The sequence below is a fragment of the Chanodichthys erythropterus genome, chromosome 2, assembly GCF_024489055.1.
Source record: "Chanodichthys erythropterus isolate Z2021 chromosome 2, ASM2448905v1, whole genome shotgun sequence".
NCBI lineage: Eukaryota > Metazoa > Chordata > Actinopteri > Cypriniformes > Xenocyprididae > Chanodichthys > Chanodichthys erythropterus.
In genome coordinates this window covers 14604467-14623745 of record NC_090222.1, presented here as the reverse complement: position 1 = coordinate 14623745, position 19279 = coordinate 14604467, and the positions used below count along the sequence as shown (strand labels likewise).

Sequence of the window (19279 nt, the reverse complement as noted above, 5' to 3'; positions counted from 1 at the left end):
CCATAAAGGTACTAAAAACATATTTAAATCAGTTCATGTGAGAACAGTGGCTCAATATTAATATTATAAAGCGACGAGAATACTTTTGGTGCGGCAAAAAAACAAAATAACGACTTATTTAGTGATGGCCGATTTCAAAACACTGCTTCAGGAAGCATCGGAGCACAGTGAATCTGTGTGTCGAATCTGCAGTCCGGAGCACCAAAGTCACGTGATTTCAGCAGTTTGGCGGTTTGACCCGCGATCAGATTTATGATTCGATACACGGATTCATTTATGCTCCAAATCTTCCTGAAGCATTGTTTTGAAATCGGCCATCACTAAATAAGTCGTTATTTTGTTTTTTTGCCGCACCAAAACTATTCTCGTCGCTTTATAATATTAATATTGAACCACTGTACTCACATGAACTGATTTAAATGTGTTTTTACTACCTTTATGGATCTTGAGAGAGGAAATGTCATTGCTCCCTATGGAGGCCTCACTGAGCCATCGGATTTCAACTAAAATATCTTAATTTGTGTTCCAAAGATTAACGAAGGTCTTATGGGTGTGGAACGGCATGAGGGTGAGTAATAAATGACAGAATTTTCATTTTTGGGTGAACTAAAACTTTAATTGATTTATAAAAACCACAATCTCATTGTTAACACTTAATAAAACTTCAAAATTAATTATATCTCCATTATGTTTTTTTTTCCACTTTTAAAAACCTTACTCATCAATGACCCATATATATATATGTGTGTGTGTGTGCATATTTTTCCATACAAAGTATTGATTTATGGTGCGAGGACAGGTGGTTCATAAGTAGTGAGCGATGTAAGAGTGGAAATGTTACTATTTTAAGTTGAGGGATGATTTGTCCTGTGTCTCAAGAATTAGTACCATTTCTACTAAGTCACTCACTAGTCACTACTACAGATCAATATTTGCAAACTTCCTCCAATGAACACAGAGTGTTTGGAACAAAAATTTTTTTACAGGAATGTGGACTGAAACCTTAAAGGGTTAGTTCACCCAAAACTGAAAATTATGTCATTAATGACTCACCCTCATGTCGTTCCAAACCCGTAAGACCTCAGTTCATCTTCGGAACACAGTTTAAGATATTTTAGATTTAGTCCGAGAGCTTTCTGTCCCTCCATTGAAAATGTATGTACGGTATATACTGTCCATGTATAAAAACATCATCAAAGTAGTCCATGTGACATCAGTGGGTTAGTTAGAAGTTTTTGAAGCATCGAAAATACATTTTGTTCCAAAATGTATTTTCGATGCTTCAACAAATTCTAACTGACCCACTGATGTCACATGGACTACTTTGATGATGTTTTTATTACCTTTTTGGACATGGACAGTCTACCGTACAAAAACTTTCAATGGAGGGACAGAAAGCTGTGTTCCGAAGATGAACGGAGGTCTTACGGGTTTGGAACGACATGAGGGTGAGTCATTAATGACATAATTTTCATTTTTGGGTGAACTAACCCTTTAAGAGCACGAGTCAATTTGATCAGATCAAATGGCACTCAGTTACTCCATATTTCTCAGGTCCCTCGAAGTTCTGCATGATTTAATAAAGATAGCATATCAATAACTTTTTTTTAAGACTGAAATGTTCCTCATGTCTCACACTCACTCATATGGTGATGACTCAGTAAGGAATGAACAAAGTCTGCTGATTGTCAAGGGGTTTTTCTCTGCGTGGTTGTGAACAGTCAACACTAGCCACACTGATAAGACAGAGTCATCTGTTTTGTAATCATGGTGAGCCTTAAATAATATTTCAGAGGCAGAGAACAGAGTTGTGTGTAGTGGTTTACCTGACTAGTTTGTAGGCATTTGGTGCAAATGATTTGAGGAACACGTGATGTACATAAAACCTTCTTTTCATATACTTTGTCACAATTTTCTTATTTAATCAAAAGAAACACAACCACAATTTAATGTATGATAAGCGAGCAGTAAGTACAGCAGCAGAGCATGGATTTGCTGACACTACAGAGACTACAGCTGAGCTCTACAAAAAAACAAAGCTGTCTTATTTTTTCACACGACACATTTCAGCATGAGAAAGAGTGAAAACTTCCGACAATCGCCCATAAAAAAATAATAACTCCTCCTTTCTCAAATAAAAAAATATATCATTAGCTTTATCCGAGTCCGAGTAGTGACGTCACACATGACGTGTCTTACTGACTTGAACTGTAAAATGCTTCACGTTTTTATGTTTACACCATAGACTGTAAAAAAAAACAATCGTTGAGCCCTTTAACAACAAAATTAAATTTATTGCAGCTATTTAGTTATAACTTCCGTGAAACTAATTTGGCTGGCAATCCAAAGGTCGTCACAACACGGATTATTGCCACAACACAAACAAAAGTATGACATTAGATGATTTAGCCACACATTAATTAGTTATAAGCTTAAATGACGATGTACGTCAATACTCACGTTTTCTAGACAATAATGTGTTTCTAATAGGCCGAAGCACGGACACTTACAACTTCATTTTAGTGTTTATCATATATTGTAACGAGAGAAAAAAAACGAGTTTAGTTTAATAAATTGTATCTTATACCGCACATATACATATATATATATATATATATATATCAAGTTTCTATATTAGCTAATGGTGGCGATGTAGCTTGCTAGCAGTTTTAGCCGTCTGGCTAAACAATAACAAACCATAATCTGACGACAACTGCAGCTCATTAGCTTTTGCTATTTAATCAACGTTCAATAATCACAAACCCACATCTTATTTGCTCTTTATTTCTCTATAAAAATAGACCAGTTAATATCTTAAGTCAAGTCAAAGTGTGAGGCCGATAGTTAAGGAATAACCCTTATGCTCCCGACCAACTGTATTTCACCAAAACAGAGCTCAAAATTATATTACAAGTTAGACAAATTAAACCATAGTAAAAAGGAAAGACTAATACGCATATACACCTATAATAGAAGTAAATTAAAAGAGGGTACAATACCTCATTTTCATGCTGAAGTATCAGAAAAAACCCAGCGCTGTGTTTGACGCACTTTCCAGTCTCAGCGCAAGTACATCCCCCTGTCCGTGTCAGTGGTTTCCCGGAACAACACAATAACAACAACACACACACACACACACACACACACACACATATATCTCACCATCAGCAGGCTATGATCAGTATATGCTACTACTATTAGAACATTTTAAGAAGGAAACATTCAAACGATTTACGTTTATTGCGTACGTTAGGTGAAAATAACGCATTTAGTTGCGCTTCAGTTATTTTACAATAAATCACTGACTTTAACTGTACAAATGTTTCATGTTTTCATATTTATTACATATAACAAAAGCAACTTTGTTTACTGAGGCTCTTTAGTTTAAACTTCCGTGAGGCTAATTTGCCTGACAATCCAAAGGTCACTAATAAAATTATCATTGGCACATAGGAATAGAAATGTGACATAGCAAAAAAACTGTCAACATATGATATAGGGGAGAGCGGGGTAAGTTGTCACATGGGTAAGTTGTCACATGAGTAAGTTGTTGTCACACTCTTCATAACTCCAAAACTAGAGGCTCTATCTCAAAAATCAAATAGATTTCTTCTTCTATAGTCAACTTCCTGTTCACATGTGGTCAAGATCGCTCTAATCTGAGGTTTGCACAATTTTCTTATTTTTTGGCTTAAAAAGTATAAAAATTTGCACTTTAAATTTTATGCAATACAATTTTGTTAGATATGAATGTTAAAATTATTATTTTGCACAACAAAGAGGAGACAATAACGTCTTTTGATACTTTAGCTGACATGCTATGTTGAGCTCACCTTGAGATTTAGCCAACATTAGCACACATGTCAGTTTGGGGCAAGTTGTCACATGTGACAACTTGCCCCAGTACAAATAAACACATAGAACATGCTCAAAAAAGAGGTTCAACATGTTAAGTTAAGCGAGTTATCTGCAGTATTCCATTCAGTTATCATGGATCTAAGTGCAAGCCAGAGAAAGTTTGAGTTTAAAGTTCAAAGTAAAGTGGTCTTGCCACTTAATGTGTTGTGATTGAAATAATTGTTTTTCCAAATTCTCTAGGCATGGCTGTTTATATTTCCAATTCTGGTTTGAATTTAAAAATTAAAATCAATAATAACAATTAAGTAGTTGTGTTCTTATTTTTAGATAATCTAGTTTGATAACTTACCCGCCGATGGGGCAAATTGTCACAAGTGCACATTCTCTATTCAACAGTCTACAACTCAATACAATTTAGTTATTTCTCATTATTTCATTTATAGTTTCATAAACTCCATATGAGTTTAAAGTTCAAAGGGTGAGTAGGCCTAGTGTAACTTTAAAGGGATAGTCCACACACACACAAAAAATGAAATGTTACTTTTTGCAAACCTGTATGTATTTATTTATTCTCCTGAACACAAAAGAAGATATTTTGAAGAATATGGGTAGCCAAACAGTTAGACCCCATTCACTATTGTAGTATGGGGAAAAATACTATGGAAGTTAATAAGTTTGGAACAACTTGAGGGTGAGTAAATGATGACAGATTTTTATTTATTTATTTATTTATTTTTTTGGTGAACTATAACTTTAAGACAAATGTTTGCATATACAATTAAAAGACAGAAAAGCAACAAAAACCTTTTCATTAAATAAATATAATGAACGTTTGTATAGATTACTTCAGTAACAGACTAAATCAAGGCAGTTATTTATGTTTTCCCATTGATCTTCTATATTTTGAGGATGTCCCGCCTTCCCTTGAATGCCATTGGATGAAGAGATCTGAGATGAATAAAACGTATGGAGGCGCATGTGTCAATCATCGATTATCCAATCGCGTCACTCTAAGTCGAAGGTCAAGAGCGAAGCAGCATGGCCGCTCTATTAAGGGGCTCGCGGTGTCTAATAGGAAAGTGTCATAATCATGTCAACGCCGTGCAGGGTAATGTGTTTGCACTGTTATCCTAAAATTGTATGTTTTTTCTGCTGTTGTGGTTTTCCATGCTTATCTTCCATGCAGCAAGCAAATTATATAATGCAATGCACTAGGAGCGCTCGGTAATAGCTGTTAGGCTAAAGTCACAGGCGTGTGTAAGTCACTGGAACACAAGTAGACATAATGTCACCAGAATCAGCCGCCATTGCAATAAATTATGGACCGTTGTTAACTTGTTGCAATTGCTAAAAAAAAGTATTTTCCGATATATGTGGCAGTGAGATGTACTATGTCATAATAAATCAATTTCATCTAACCAGATAGCAAATTGTGAGGGACAAAGCATTATTGAGATTTTTAATTGAGCTCTTGTGATCTGTTTTCATTGATTAAGTTTTTACTGTTTGATATGTTACACAGGAAGTGTTTAATATGAAATCTTTTAAATTTTGACATCTGCCTCTGCACATCTTATTTTGATTATTTTAATCTGCTACATAGCTGTTAACATTGAACTCTGAAAATAAGGGAGATTTCCCGGAATCCATCCCCAAAATAAGGGATTTTTTACACTATTATTATTATTTGGCTTGGAATCATTTTCTGAGTGAGATTCGCAATTATAAAGTTGTAAAGTGGGGCCTGCATAGCCAGCAATGACATTTCTTCTCTCAAGATCCATTAATGTACTAAAAACATATTTAAATCAGTTCATGTGAGTACAGTGGTTCAATATTAATATTATAAAGCGACGAGAATATTTTTGGTGTGCCAAAAAAACAAAATAACTACTTATTTAGTGATGGCTGATTTCAAAACACAGATTCAGGAAACAGTCATAAACATGGAATTTGTCAAAATGAATAAATCAAAAGTAGGGCTGTACACTTGTTATAAGTTTTATAAATTAAATTAATTAGACATGCATTTTTTTATTAATTAGATGACAGCCTTAATAAAAACTAAAATAAAAATAAATGAAACGTAAATCACTTAACAAAATGACTAACTGTTAAACTATTTACATGAAATAAGTGTTTTTGAATGATTCAATGACTCACTCATAAAGACTTAACTTGTTTCATTACTGGATGAATCAGCGTTGTTGTTTTTTTTTACATGGAATAAACTGCTATAAAAAAAGAAAACCAAACATTTTCTTACAATTTTACAGTAAAAAGATCTGTCATCGCACATCACACTCATCTGCTCTACTCTCCTTGAAGTTCACTTCCCACTACTTTCCGCAACTGTCGTCTTCTTCGATAGTAGCCTAAGCTACTGTCTGTATTCTGCCACCTGCTTGACTGGAGGTCTAGCAACCCAAGTGCAAGCCACTTCACAGACACAGATAGTTGCGTGTTCTGAGTTAACACAATCGGAGCATAAAAATACGGGATATTTTACGGGAAAATACTAAAACGGGAAGACAGCAGGAAAGAGCTAAAATACGTGAGAAACCCGGAAAAAACGGGAGGGTTGACAGCTATGATCTGCTGCAGTCAAGTGTTAAATGCTAAAATATCCCATGTGAGATTCTAAATTTGACACTTATTAGATAATTCATGTCTCTTCTTAGTCTCCATCAGGTCCATGGCCTCTAAAACCCAGGTGGGCTTCATTGGCCTGGGGAACATGGGAAACCCAATGGCAAAGAACCTCATAAAACACGGATATCCAGTGATAGCCTCAGATGTATTTCCAGAGTCCTGCAAAGAGCTACAGGAGCTTGGAGCTCAGGTCAGGGTAACAGACATAAAACTTTAAAGGATTAGTCCACTTTTAAATAAAATTGTCCTGATAATTTACTCACCCCCATGTCATCCAAGATGTTCATGTCTTTCTTTCTTCAGTCAAAAAGAAATTAAGGTTTTTGATGAAGACATTCCAGGATTATTCTCCTAATAGTGGACTTCAATGGCCTCCAGACAGTTGAAGGTCAAAATTACAGTTTCAGTGCAGCTTTAAACGATACCAGACGATGAATAAGGGTCTTATCTAGCGAAACTATCAGTAATTTTCTAAAAAAATACAACTGTATATGCTTTATAAACACACAATATCGGCTTGCACGTACTTCCGCTTTCTTCAAAACGCTTGCGCTGTATGTCCTATGCCTTTCCTATTCTACTTACGGAATGAACACAGCGCCAGTTTCATTTTTTTCTGTAAGTATAATTAAAAATGAAAAAACTTAATTTCTTTTCGAATGACGAAAGAAAGACATGAACATCTTGGATGACATGGGGGTGAGTAAATTATAAGGAAAATTGTATTTAAAAGTGAACTAATCCTTCTGATTTGAATTAAACACTATGATCTATATGCATTGTATGATTGATTTTCATCTTAGTTGTTAATTTAAATGAGGCTCTCTGACCGTTCATGCTCTTCTCAGATCTTGGATAACCCTGCGGATGTGGCGGACAAGGCAGATCGTATCATCACAATGCTTCCCTCCAGCCCCAATGTTGTAGATGTGTATACAGGCGCAAATGGTATTCTGAAGTAAGAACGTCCTTCCTGTACAATCTAAATAATCAATATTTAGACATCAATTAAATTAGGAAACAAGCCTAATTCCTGAGTTTAAAAAAAAAAAAAATCTAAATCAAATCCAACACATATTCAGCCATACTTAAAGGAATAGTTCATACAAAAATGAAAATTGTCCCATAATTTACTCACCCACAAGCCATCCTAGGTGTATATGACTTTCTTGAATAGTTTTTGAAGCTCCAAAAAGCTATTAATCCATCATAAAAGTAATCCATATGACTTCAGTGGGTTAATAAATGCCATCTGAAGTGAAGTGATGGGATTTTGTAAGAAAAACAAACATATTCAAAACTATAATCACTGGCTTCTGGCAATGGCCGTACGCGCGTTCATGATAGAATTGAGTTCTGGCGGATGGGTGACCTCTGACCTGATGTAGGACGTAGCCCCTCTTGTCTTATATTGAAATTTTTCTTATAGTCTTCATTTTAGACTTCTAATTCTTGACTAGCATTTTGTTTTGCTCTGTCCTCTGCTCTTCTGTGTGTCAATTCTCAACTAAGCTTATGCTACACCTACGTCACAGGTCGCAGGTCACCCTTCCGCCAGAACTTGACTCTAGGGAATGGACATACAGCCATAGACCCTTTTCACAGACTGTGATGACGTGTTTTAACGGTCATCAATATCGTAAATCCTGCAAAGTTTTCTATATTTTTATTTATTTATTTATTTTTATTTTTTTACGTATGTACATTTATAACACTATACTTAGTATTATATTACCCTTGCATCAAATTACAAAAAACTAGTTAACGCTGCTGTGACTGTGAGGGTGTTTCTTATACAGCGGCCTGATGGTAAAAATGACATTTTTTTTTTCTCTTCTGACTGCCGTTATCAATCAATCTCTATTTTGTTCCTCTTTTTGAAAGTTGTAAAAACACTATTGTGGAATTTTTCTTTTGCTATTTGAGCAAATGGAAACACAAAAATATATATTTAATGTATTCTCTCATTCACCGCTATAGAATCTTACCCAACTATGACGACTTCCGCTTCTGAGAAACCCGGAAATGTGAAAAGGGTCTATTGCTGGAAGCCAGTGATTATAGTTCATAAAGTTTTAAATATGGATATTTTTTCTTACAAAAACCCATTGCTTTGCTTCAGAAGGCATTTATTAACCCACTGGAGTTATATTGGTTTTATTTATGGATGTGCTTTTTGGAGCTTCAAAAACTTGCCATTTGCCATTTGAAATAAATTTGTATTAAATCATAAATCTAGAAAAAATTTAAAGGATTAGTCCACTTTCAAATAAAATTTTCCTGATAATTTACTCACCCCCATGTCAACCAAGATTTTCATCAAAAACATGAAAGACATGAACATATTCCAGGATTTTTCTCCTTATAGTGGACTTCAATGGCCTCCAGACGGTTGAAGGTCAAATTTACAGTTTCAGTGCAGCTTCAAAGGGCTTTAAAACGATACCAGACGAGGAATAAGGGTCTTATCTATCAAAACGATCAGTCATTTTCGAAAAAAATACAACTGTATATGCTTTATAAACACAAATGATCGCTTTGCATGTGCTTCCGCTTTCTGCATTCTTCAAAAAACTTACACCGTATGTCCTACGCCTTCCCTATTCAACTTACGGAAAAAACAGAACTGGCACCGCATTCGTTCCGTAAGTTGAATAGGGAAAGTGTAGGTTTAAAGCCCTTTGAAGCTGCACTGAAACTGTAATTTTGACCTTCAACCGTTTGGAGGCCATTGAAGTCCACTATAAGGAGAATAATCCTGGAATGTTTTCATCAAAAACCTTCATTTCTTTTCGACTGAAGAAAGAAAGACATGAACATCTTGGATGACATGAGGGTGGGGGGTGGGGTGGATGGATGATTTCATAGGGCCTCATAATATCCAGATTAAATGGCATTTTAGGTAAATTGATTGTGGTGAGAAATGAAACTTTTCTTCATCATTTAAAGATGTGACACATGTACTCCATATCGGACAGGTTTTGTATTCTTATATCTTTACTCAACAGGAAAGTGAAGAAGGGATCCCTACTCATTGATTCCAGCACTATTGATCCAGCTGTCTCCAAAGAGATGGCAGTTGCTGCAGAGAAAATGGGAGCTGTTTTCATGGATGCCCCAGTGTCTGGAGGTGAGATGACAAAAACTCAAACTTCCTTCCCAACTCGACATAGATGCAGTAACTCACGTAGTGTGCTGTAACCTTGATCTGAACCCTGACTTCACACAAAACGCATATGTAAGTGTAGACAATGTTGTTAACGCATGCTTTAAAGTTTTCATAAATCACACACCCATAGTCACAGTTGCGAAGCTAGTTTCTGTCTGGGAAGAGGTACAAATGTCTCGAATATTTGGCCCAAGTTCAAGCATTGTGGTTTTCGCAATCACAGGTTCGTGTTAATAGTGGAATTCAGGTTTCATATTAACGTACAAGCCTGATCATAACCATCCTCTGGCTTTTATTTGTCCTTGCTGTGTTGAAAGCTACAATAGTATAGTTTGCTAAACATAAATAAAAAAATATATTTACATTGATATATACATTGAAATGGAAAACTCATGCCAAAAAACAAATCTAGGTTCACAAAGTCAAATTTCAGCACACACTAGTTACACCTGAGTTTTATTTCTGTTCTGTTTTAGTGTGTGGTGGGTGATTTGCAGGTTTGTTGATAGGAAAGAGTTTTATCACCTGCCTCATCTTGCCCATTTTCTTAATCCAGCCATTGGTGTGGACTCCTTGAGTTATAGACTAAATCAAAAGCCAGCATCTGGGAATTGATCCTATGACCTCAACTTATGGTGGAGATAGAGACAAGTGCTGAAAATCAGTGACTATTGTTGTAATGTCTCATGTAACCATTCTTTTAGAAACCTATTTATAGAATAAGATTGTGGCTGATATAGCTAAAGTCTAAATTTTGAACAAACACATTGTTTTCTGTTTTTCTGTTTCAGTATTTTCTGATTTGTCCATGCTTGTATTTCTCACCTAGCATGGGAAGGATAGACTCTAGTCGTGTCCCAAATGACATTTTACTTTGTGCACTTTTACTATGCACTGTGTACTCTGTTGTCTAGTATATGAAAATTTTATGAGGTTTGTCCTCATGCAATGGAGTCTGATAGCCCCTCCCCTTCTGCTACACAAGGAAAGCTATTACTGAGAGTTCAACATTCAACACTTTGTTTTCGCTTAAATCCTCTTTGTGAACACCCTACTCACACTATTTATATTATAAAGTAGCAAAGAATAGCACTTATACGCATATTTGGATGCACTTTCTGAGTCTCTGCAGAGCTATGTTTCTTTAATATTCAACATAAGATTTTGATGTAAATAATTTAACGTGTGAACAAAGTTTTGTCCGACGTCATAACCAAGACTGAGTTTCATAAAGAGAGGTCTTGACTAATATGGGCAACGGTGAGGTTTGCAATCTGTGGGGGAAGTGAAATGAACTGGACATAGAATGATTCAAGCCTTAAAGTTTTATTTCTGTCCACTTTGCAGCCTCATAAGGCCCACTTTCTTTGAGCATCTTAGACTAGGTCTCTTGTCTTGAGACCTTGTCTAGTAGCTTAACTGAGATTTTATGCCTTTGCTTTCTTTCCTACTGCACTGAAGTGAAGATATCCGCTTCTACACTCAACCTGGTTGTGGCAGTTTTAAAGGTGCCCTAGAACCAGTTTTTACAAGATGTAATATAAGTCTAAGGTGTCCCCTGAATGTGTCTGTGAAGTTTCAGTTCAAAATACCCCATAGATTTTTTTTTATTAATTATTTTAAGTCCCTATTTTGGGGCATCATTAACTATGCACCGATTCAGGCTGCGGCCCCATTAAATCGCGCGCTCCCTGTCCAGTCTGTGTTATGTTGAGATTCGCCTGTTTTTCGGAGGTCTTTTAAACAAATGAGATTTACATAACAAGGAGGAAGCAATGGAGTTTAAAACTCAATGTATGTCTTTTCCATGTACTGAACTCTTGTTATTCAACTATGCCATTTTTGATTCTAGGGCACCTTTAAGCTCAATAATATTTGGAAAGAACTATTCCTCCATTTGTTCCTGAACTATCATATTCATTCTAGTGTTGTCAGAAGTACTTTCTCCCAGCATTTCCCCTTAGGATTTTGAGTGCTGTTGAGTGGATTCTTAAAGGCCTCTGATTGGCCATTCTGTTCACACGCTCAACAGAAATGTCTGTGATGGGCTACATTGATCAACACTTCAAAAACATGTTGTAAATGGTCATCAAAGGTGCTCTTCACAGAGCGCTTACACGGGAGCATTTGAAAGCAGGCGTCTAACAGCATATCCTTAATATATCCACTGATAGACGCTTGCTTTCAAACGCTTCCGTGTGTATCTAATCGCTCTGAAGACCGTCACCATCACAGATGTTTATTTACAATGTGTTTGTAAAGCGTTGATCATTGTAGCCAATCACAGACAAACCAAAATGTAGACAGTTGCAATTCAGACACCTGGAACATTTCATTCATTAATCCAGTTTATTCACTATAGTTTAAAAAATGGTAATAAAATATGACAAGATCTCAGAGTTAAACTGTCAGAAAAAGTTCATCTTAATTATGTCAGATAACACTTAAGCAAAACATGGTCAGGTTAAAGTTTCTGAATAATTTTTTGGTTCCAAATGATCAGTTTTACTGGTAGACCCAGTATGAAGAATTTTGGGTATAATATGTCACAGTTTACTTTATTTTGCTATCCTCACTTCCATAAATGAACTATAGTGTCCTGTACCCCCTAGTAAAAATATGCCAAAAATGTCTGAATAATTTTTGGTTTGACTGTATCTGTTGAGAGCGTGGACACAATGGCCAATCAGAGGCGTTTAAGAATCCGCTCAAAATGCTAGGGGGAATTGCTGGTATTGACACATTTATAAAAATTTCAGTATCAACTTGGTAATTTTGATAACATTAATTCATTGATTTGATTTATCATGCACAAATAGTTGTCCTTTATCTTTTCTTCTTTTTCTTACTAAATCTTTGAAAATTGTGAAATTTGAAAAAGTTATTCTGTGGCTGACTATATTGTTGGTGTCAGATTGAGGCATTCACGGGCACTAGCAGTGATTGATATCACAACTGTAGACTTTCAACAGGGCAAAACTTGTACATCCACCAGTTCCATAACGTTTTGGACAAATTTATTTGAACTGAATACTTAGACCATCAGTGGGACTTTTCACACTGCCCTTAACCCTGGATCATTGTCATTCTAAACTCCAATTTAAACCCCGGAGTAAGAATTAATTTCACACTTATGATTCAGAAATGGGGTAATTCGTCTAATCAATGACACTGACACCGCAAATAAGGATGCTAACCCAGTGTTTAGGAATGCAAAGTGTGAAATGACAGCATATGAAATTAGGGGTTAAACGGATCATTGTTGATCCGTACGGACCAGGCTCCAAGGTTTGGCGCACATGTGATTCACAGATTAATTGCAAGTTTAACCGCCACTGTGTTAAAGGTTATCATTTGCATGTGTTTTGTCTTGCTAGTTTACACATTCAATAGATTTTAAACCATTCCAGCGCTGGAAGAGGCAGAGGAGAATGCGGTGTTCGCCTGCTGTTATCCGTGTGCACAGCCGGCAAAGACTTTGCAGCCGCATACAGGCGCATTTCAGATAGTGCGCAAACTCTGAATTGATTCCTCTCTTGCGTCTCCTTGCACTTGGATGGACACAAAATTGTTAAAATACCCGTCTCGGCAAATATTCTCGTAAACACGGTCCGTTGTGTCTTAAGTAAACGTGGAGAGTTAAAAAAGTAATCATTATTTTTACCCATTTAAATAGGGTAATATGCATTTATATACACTTTAAATAGCAATCAGAATTGACTCTCTAGTGTAATGTACTGTACACATACTTTTCTCAGTGTTCGAATCTGTGTGCCTCTTATAAACTTGACTGAGGTGTGAAAACTGCATGTGTTGTCACGTAACAAGAAATGTTTAACTCAGTCAACAGCTAGTTTGTGCTTTATGGCGATCCTTCTTTTTAATCAGCAAGTTGTTTCCTCTGGTCTTTGGGCACATAAAAACAATGTGCTTCTAGTTTGCTTTCCTTAAATTGTTGCCTCTCCCAATTCATATGCGTCAGTGGGGTTTGGCTAACATACCGTTGGACCCGCTCTTGGTTTGTGAAACGGTCATAAGAAATCCACAGACCTGCTCATTCTCTTTACTTAGACCCTCCAGACATTATTCTCAGCTCCGTGTTAGCGCCTGTGAAGGAGGCTTAATGAAACGTGAGCCACAACAAACTGTCCCTGACGTCATGCGCGTCTGTGTTCACAGCAGATGGTGAAGTGCTTGTGTATTTATAGAACTTTCCTCTCTAAGAGTAATTATGGCACTTCGATGGTGCTACATTTTGAAGACCCATCCTCTCAAACTTTTAAGCTTAAAACGGGTTACCGGTGTGACATGGAAACAATCACATTAGGACTTCCATTCAGTCACTTGTTCATGCAGGTGATTTGCTCGTTCTGAGTGGTCATTTCACTGACTCTCTTCGTCAAATCTCCACTTCAGTTGTCAACTAACATCAGACCTCAATGCTTCTTGGACGTCACATGACCAAGCATGACATGTCCATGTTATTTCAGAGTGAATAAAGGCTTAATTCTGTTCATCATAAAAATCTATACATTGTGGACAAAAACTGCTCCCATGTTCTTCAAAATGCCTACATTTGTATTCTGTAGAAAAAAGTCATTAGCGAGATTTAAATGACAGTTCTTTGTTGGGTGAACTATCCCTGTAATGTAAGTAATTTAGGTGTAATATGTATGATTTGCATTGTTTTCTTAATTTTTCTCAGGTGTTGGTGCTGCCAATTCAGGTAAGCTCACGTTCATGGTGGGTGGGCCAGAGGAGGAGTTCAATGCAGCCAAGGAGCTTCTGACCTGTATGGGTGCTAATGTGGTGTACTGTGGCCAAGTTGGCACTGGACAGGTACATACAGGATGTCTTTTATAATATAGTGGCATTTTTCGAAAGGTGCTGATTTATCTCTGGTCATAATCTCTCTTCCTTGTTTTTAGGCAGCTAAAATCTGCAACAATATGCTGCTGGCCATTGGGATGATTGGAACAGCGGAGACCATGAACTTGGGAATCAGGTGCAGTTCACAGTTAAATTACTTGATTCAGTGAATGACTTCAATAATACAGCTGTCTTGATGCTTTTACTTTTGCTACGGATTGCATTTCTTCTTTTACCCTCTTTGTTTTTTTCTTTGGGCAATTACTTTGTGCATTCACAGATTAGGGCTTGACCCGAAGCTTCTTGCAAAGATCTTGAACATGAGCTCTGGCCGCTGCTGGTCAAGTGACACATACAACCCTGTCCCGGGAGTGATGGAGGGAGTGCCCTCAGCAAACAACTACCAGGGTGGCTTTGGAACTACACTAATGGCCAAGGTTTGCTTTGGCTTTAATACATTTGTTTCTGCCATGGTATCATACATATGGAAGCTTGTTTCTGCCACTGAATAAAAAATAAAAAAGGTAATTGCGACTTCTTTCTCATAATTTTGAGTTTACATCTCACAATTCTGACTTTTTTCCTTAAGAATTGTGAGTTTTTATTCTTTTAATTCTGACTTTATAACACGCAATTGCAAATTATAAAGACAGAATTGTGAGATATAACCTCGCAATTCTGAGGAAAATTTTTTTTCCCCCCAGAATTGGACTTCATAATGCGCAATGCGAGTTTTTATATCTCTCAATTTTGAGAAGTCAGAATTGCGAGATATAAATTGCAGGATAAAAAGTCAGAACTGCAATTCTTTTTTTCTCGCAATTTTGAGTTTATAACTTGCGATTCTGACAACTCGCAGTTGTGAGTTTATCTCGTAATTATGAGGAAAAAAATTCTGAATTGTGAGAGTTGAAATTTCCTTTTGTTTATTTAGTGGCGGAAACAAGCTTCCATACGTGTATAGCTTCTACTATTGGTATAATAATGATAACGATAACAATAAAGATAACGATAACAATAAAGATAACGATAACCATAAAGATAACGATAACAATAATAATATTATTAAAAATAATAATAATAATAATAATAATAATATTATTATTATTATTAATAATACCTAATTGTGATTGTTTTAAAGGTGGTGCTGTTTTTGTGCTGTGTATTGTTTTCACAGTAAAACTAGGGAAATTTACACCTTTTTAAATTCATCGGCTTTATATTATTACTACTAATATTCGTACATGTTCATGCTACTATATCACATTTCCCAGTGTTGCGAGCATTGTGTACTCTCGCATAACCAGACCTTCAGACTGACGGCAGAAAGTCCGGACTCCATACCAGCTTTCAAGGATAATGGAAAAATAACAGCGCTGATAAGCGTTCATTGTCTCAGTAAACACGACTTACTACTTCCATGAGGGGGGTTGGCATCACAATGGTTTTGTTTGCAGGTGGAGCCTTAAACATGCACAGAGATTCTGTTCAGGAGTTTTGAATTTTGTATACCTTATGTATCAGCCGTTTAGCCCACAATCTGTGGCTTTGAATTCTGAGGTTAAGACTAAGCATTGTAGTGGTGTTGCACTTTTAAAATTGTGTGAAGATCCTGTATTCTGTTCAAACATATGGTGAATCTAATTTAGGAAACCTACTTACTAGTTAATTTTTAAGATCTGGACACCCTTCATTGATTTTACTGACATTTATCCTCAGGATCTGGGACTTGCTCAGAATACAGCAACCAACACAAAGACCCCAGTGCCGTTGGGCTCTCTGGCCCATCAGATTTACCGTATGATGTGCGCACGCGGCTACGCCAGCAAAGACTTCTCATCTGTCTTCCAGTTCCTTCGAGATGAGGAGGGCCAGTAGAAGTCAACACTCTCTGCCCCTTCCACAGCCTTACCCAGCACTTCCTGCCTTGCAAAACTTTGACCCAACTGTGTGATTTCATTGGCATGCATGTGCTGGGAGCCATGAATGAATGAGTGAGTGAGTGAATGAATACATGTAGATTGAATGTTAGATGGAAAGATTTTGTTTTGTGTGAGTAGCGTTTGAGGCTGTAAGTTCCGTTTGGAATCATGTTACTTGTATGGGCCCACCCATGTACAATTAGAAGTCCACCAATCAGTTAATGAGATGCTGTGAATTGAAGTTTTGTTCTGACTTTTTCTCGCCTTTGCAGCTGTTCTGTAGGCAAACGAAAGATTAAAAACATATCATTTCATTCTCAAAAACTCAGAAGACTCTGATCAGCCATTACACTCCTTAAAGTTTTCTGATAGTTAACAGGTTTGCATATGTACAATTTTAGGTTGTATGTTCTTAAGGTGTCTTTTGAGGTTGGCTACTCTTGGTAATTGTTAATGGTGTTGGATCTACATGTCGTATTCATGTAAATTTAAACACCTGGAAATTAGATTAGGAAATATCTGTTGATTTGACATAAGCCTGTGGCGTGTTGAAACATGAATACACACTAATATAACACCAATGTTTCATTTATACATAAAATCTAATGGTTTTAAAAAACTGAAAACTGAAGTGGTATTGTCAGTGTACTAAGCCAGGTTTACAGTTGTATAGGTAATCCTAATGAATGTAGCTAATCAGTTGAAAGTGATGCAACACGGCACATGTTTTATCTGGTCTCCTCCCTCTCCTCAAGGTCACACACACAGAGGAATGTCTTTTGATGCTTCTTTATGAAGCCTCACCTTGAATTCAGTGGCACGTAACATGCACATTGCACAATAAAAAAAATGAGTCCTCAACACTACGGATCTTTTGCACATCAAGTAAACTAATATTTTAGTCTCATGTTCTCATTGTTTGACTTGAGTGGATAATTCACCCAAAAATAAAACTTCTGTCATTATTCACTCACTTTCATGTTGTTCCAAACCTTTTTTTTTTTTTTTTTTTTTTTTTTTTTTTTTTGTGGAACACAAAAGAAGATACTCTGAAGAAAGTTTTGAAGCTGTTATTGTCTGTACAATGAAAGTTGATGAGGTCTGAACCAACATTAGACCACACTGACTGTCATTGAATGGAAATAAAACAGTCTTTTGTGTTTCAAAGAAGAACTGCATGCAGGTTTGGGAATTTCAAGGTTGGGAAACCCAGAATAAATATTTGAACAATCATCGGTTTCTGTGCCCGGCTGTCTTCGGTCACAGTTCCATGAAGCTAATGATACAGTCAAGATCCATGACCTTTCACTCTCACTTTCTCTTTTGCTCCGTTTTCCTTTCCCCCTCTTTCTCCCCCTCACCCTCAGAACTTTTCTTTGCTGCCTCGTATTCTCTCATTGTCTTTTGCCTCTTGTCACACTCACTTTTGCTCTTCTGGTTTCCAAAACGAGGGAAAATGCAGTCAGCGGTATGTTTCTGATCTTTCCTCCAAAGAGCCACAGAAAGGACATAATGCTAGAGGTCACATGATCACAGGACAAACCCATAAAAAGTCCATTAAGCATGGAGGCCTAAGTGCTGTGTTGTTATCTAGTTGGCAGGTCCTACAAACAGAGGACCATGGGATAGTTAGACTTCAGACAGCACAAAACCCGGTATCCCATTCCGGTTTGAACCATTTAACGCATTACATTCTCTAAAACCCCTAAAAAATATATCACAGTCTTTTCTCAGAGCTAAAGATTTTCTAAACTGAAACATTTCTTCTCTTACTGTTGTTAATTGTGGTCTTTTTATTCAACTATTCGTCTAGTTTTCTCTTCTGTCATTTGCTAGTCGCCGGGCAGCAGCAGCCACTTAAGATTCGGATTATTTTGGGCAAATGTGGACAATCATCCTCAACAGACGAAACTGCTTAAGGCCACGTGGTGAATAACACATTCAGATTAAAAATTCTGCGTCGACTGTTACATCTCAATTCCTATTTGGTTATTTTTGTATTTTTTAAATGGGTAGCATCTATCCTTAAAGATGTTTTGACTGCATAAAACATGTTTCTAAAACTCTCCAACAGGTGGAAACTCTTATAGAGAAGATGCTATGGCTGTATGATGATTTAGTCGTTGAGTGTGTTCCTCATAATTGCTGATTGTAACTTTACACGAAAGCATTTGTTTTCAGGAGGTGAGTTCAATCAAACACTTAGCTAACACATCTAAATTATGCTTTCTAAAATGACCAATTGCGATAATACAGATAAGACATCCTTCAAAAGATGCTCCGTGTTGAATGACTTCGAGTTCTCAAAAACTCTCAAACGCTATTTATCAAATTGTTTGATTTAATTTTCGTTTTCATGTTGCAGAAAGAAGTAGCCTACAGTATTTTAATGTCTTTTATTTAGGTTAATTGTATGGACCTTGACACGAGCTCCAGGTGTGGTCGAAATGGGATATGTGTAGGCTACTAGGCTACTTGGATTTTGAGTAGGTGTAATGTGAAGTTATTAGGTTTAACTACTTGAAGAAGTACAGCATGCCAAGTGAAACCTCACTATCTTTATTTCCAGAACAGACAGGCTTGATAACTCAGAAAACAGAGGCACGCTATAGATATTTAGCTGAGGTCCAGTGTGTTTACAATATGGTTCCATCGGTCCAGTTCGTTGCCTTTTTATTTACACGATTCAAAACAAGCTTATTTTATTATTTATTTTCACACATATTGCGCTGTTCCATCTAAAATAATTCATACAAATCATTTTACATGTTTATATACATTAGGACAAAAAAAATTATATATTTAAAAA

At 36.5% G+C, this 19279-nt stretch overlaps 2 protein-coding genes across 3 annotated transcripts in view; one reads left to right on the top strand and one right to left on the bottom strand.

Moving 5' to 3' along the window:
• Window positions 1–3144, bottom strand: part of tax1bp1b (Tax1 (human T-cell leukemia virus type I) binding protein 1b) — a 44485-nt gene extending 41341 nt beyond the window's left edge. For both annotated transcript variants that reach the window (XM_067402194.1, XM_067402203.1), the window contains exon 1: window positions 3000–3144. The gene's annotated coding sequence lies outside the window, so the exon portion shown is untranslated. The remainder of the gene's footprint in view (window positions 1–2999) is intronic.
• A 1686-nt stretch (window positions 3145–4830) lies between these two features.
• On the top strand, window positions 4831–17434 carry hibadhb (3-hydroxyisobutyrate dehydrogenase b). Its single transcript, XM_067393124.1, has 8 exons — window positions 4831–4966; window positions 6540–6700; window positions 7359–7468; window positions 9519–9640; window positions 14385–14518; window positions 14608–14684; window positions 14829–14985; window positions 16268–17434. Exons 1-8 carry the CDS (start codon window positions 4897–4899, stop codon window positions 16424–16426), a joined length of 990 nt encoding a protein of 329 aa, XP_067249225.1. The 5' UTR covers window positions 4831–4896; the 3' UTR covers window positions 16427–17434.
• The last annotated feature ends 1845 nt before the right edge of the window (window positions 17435–19279 follow it).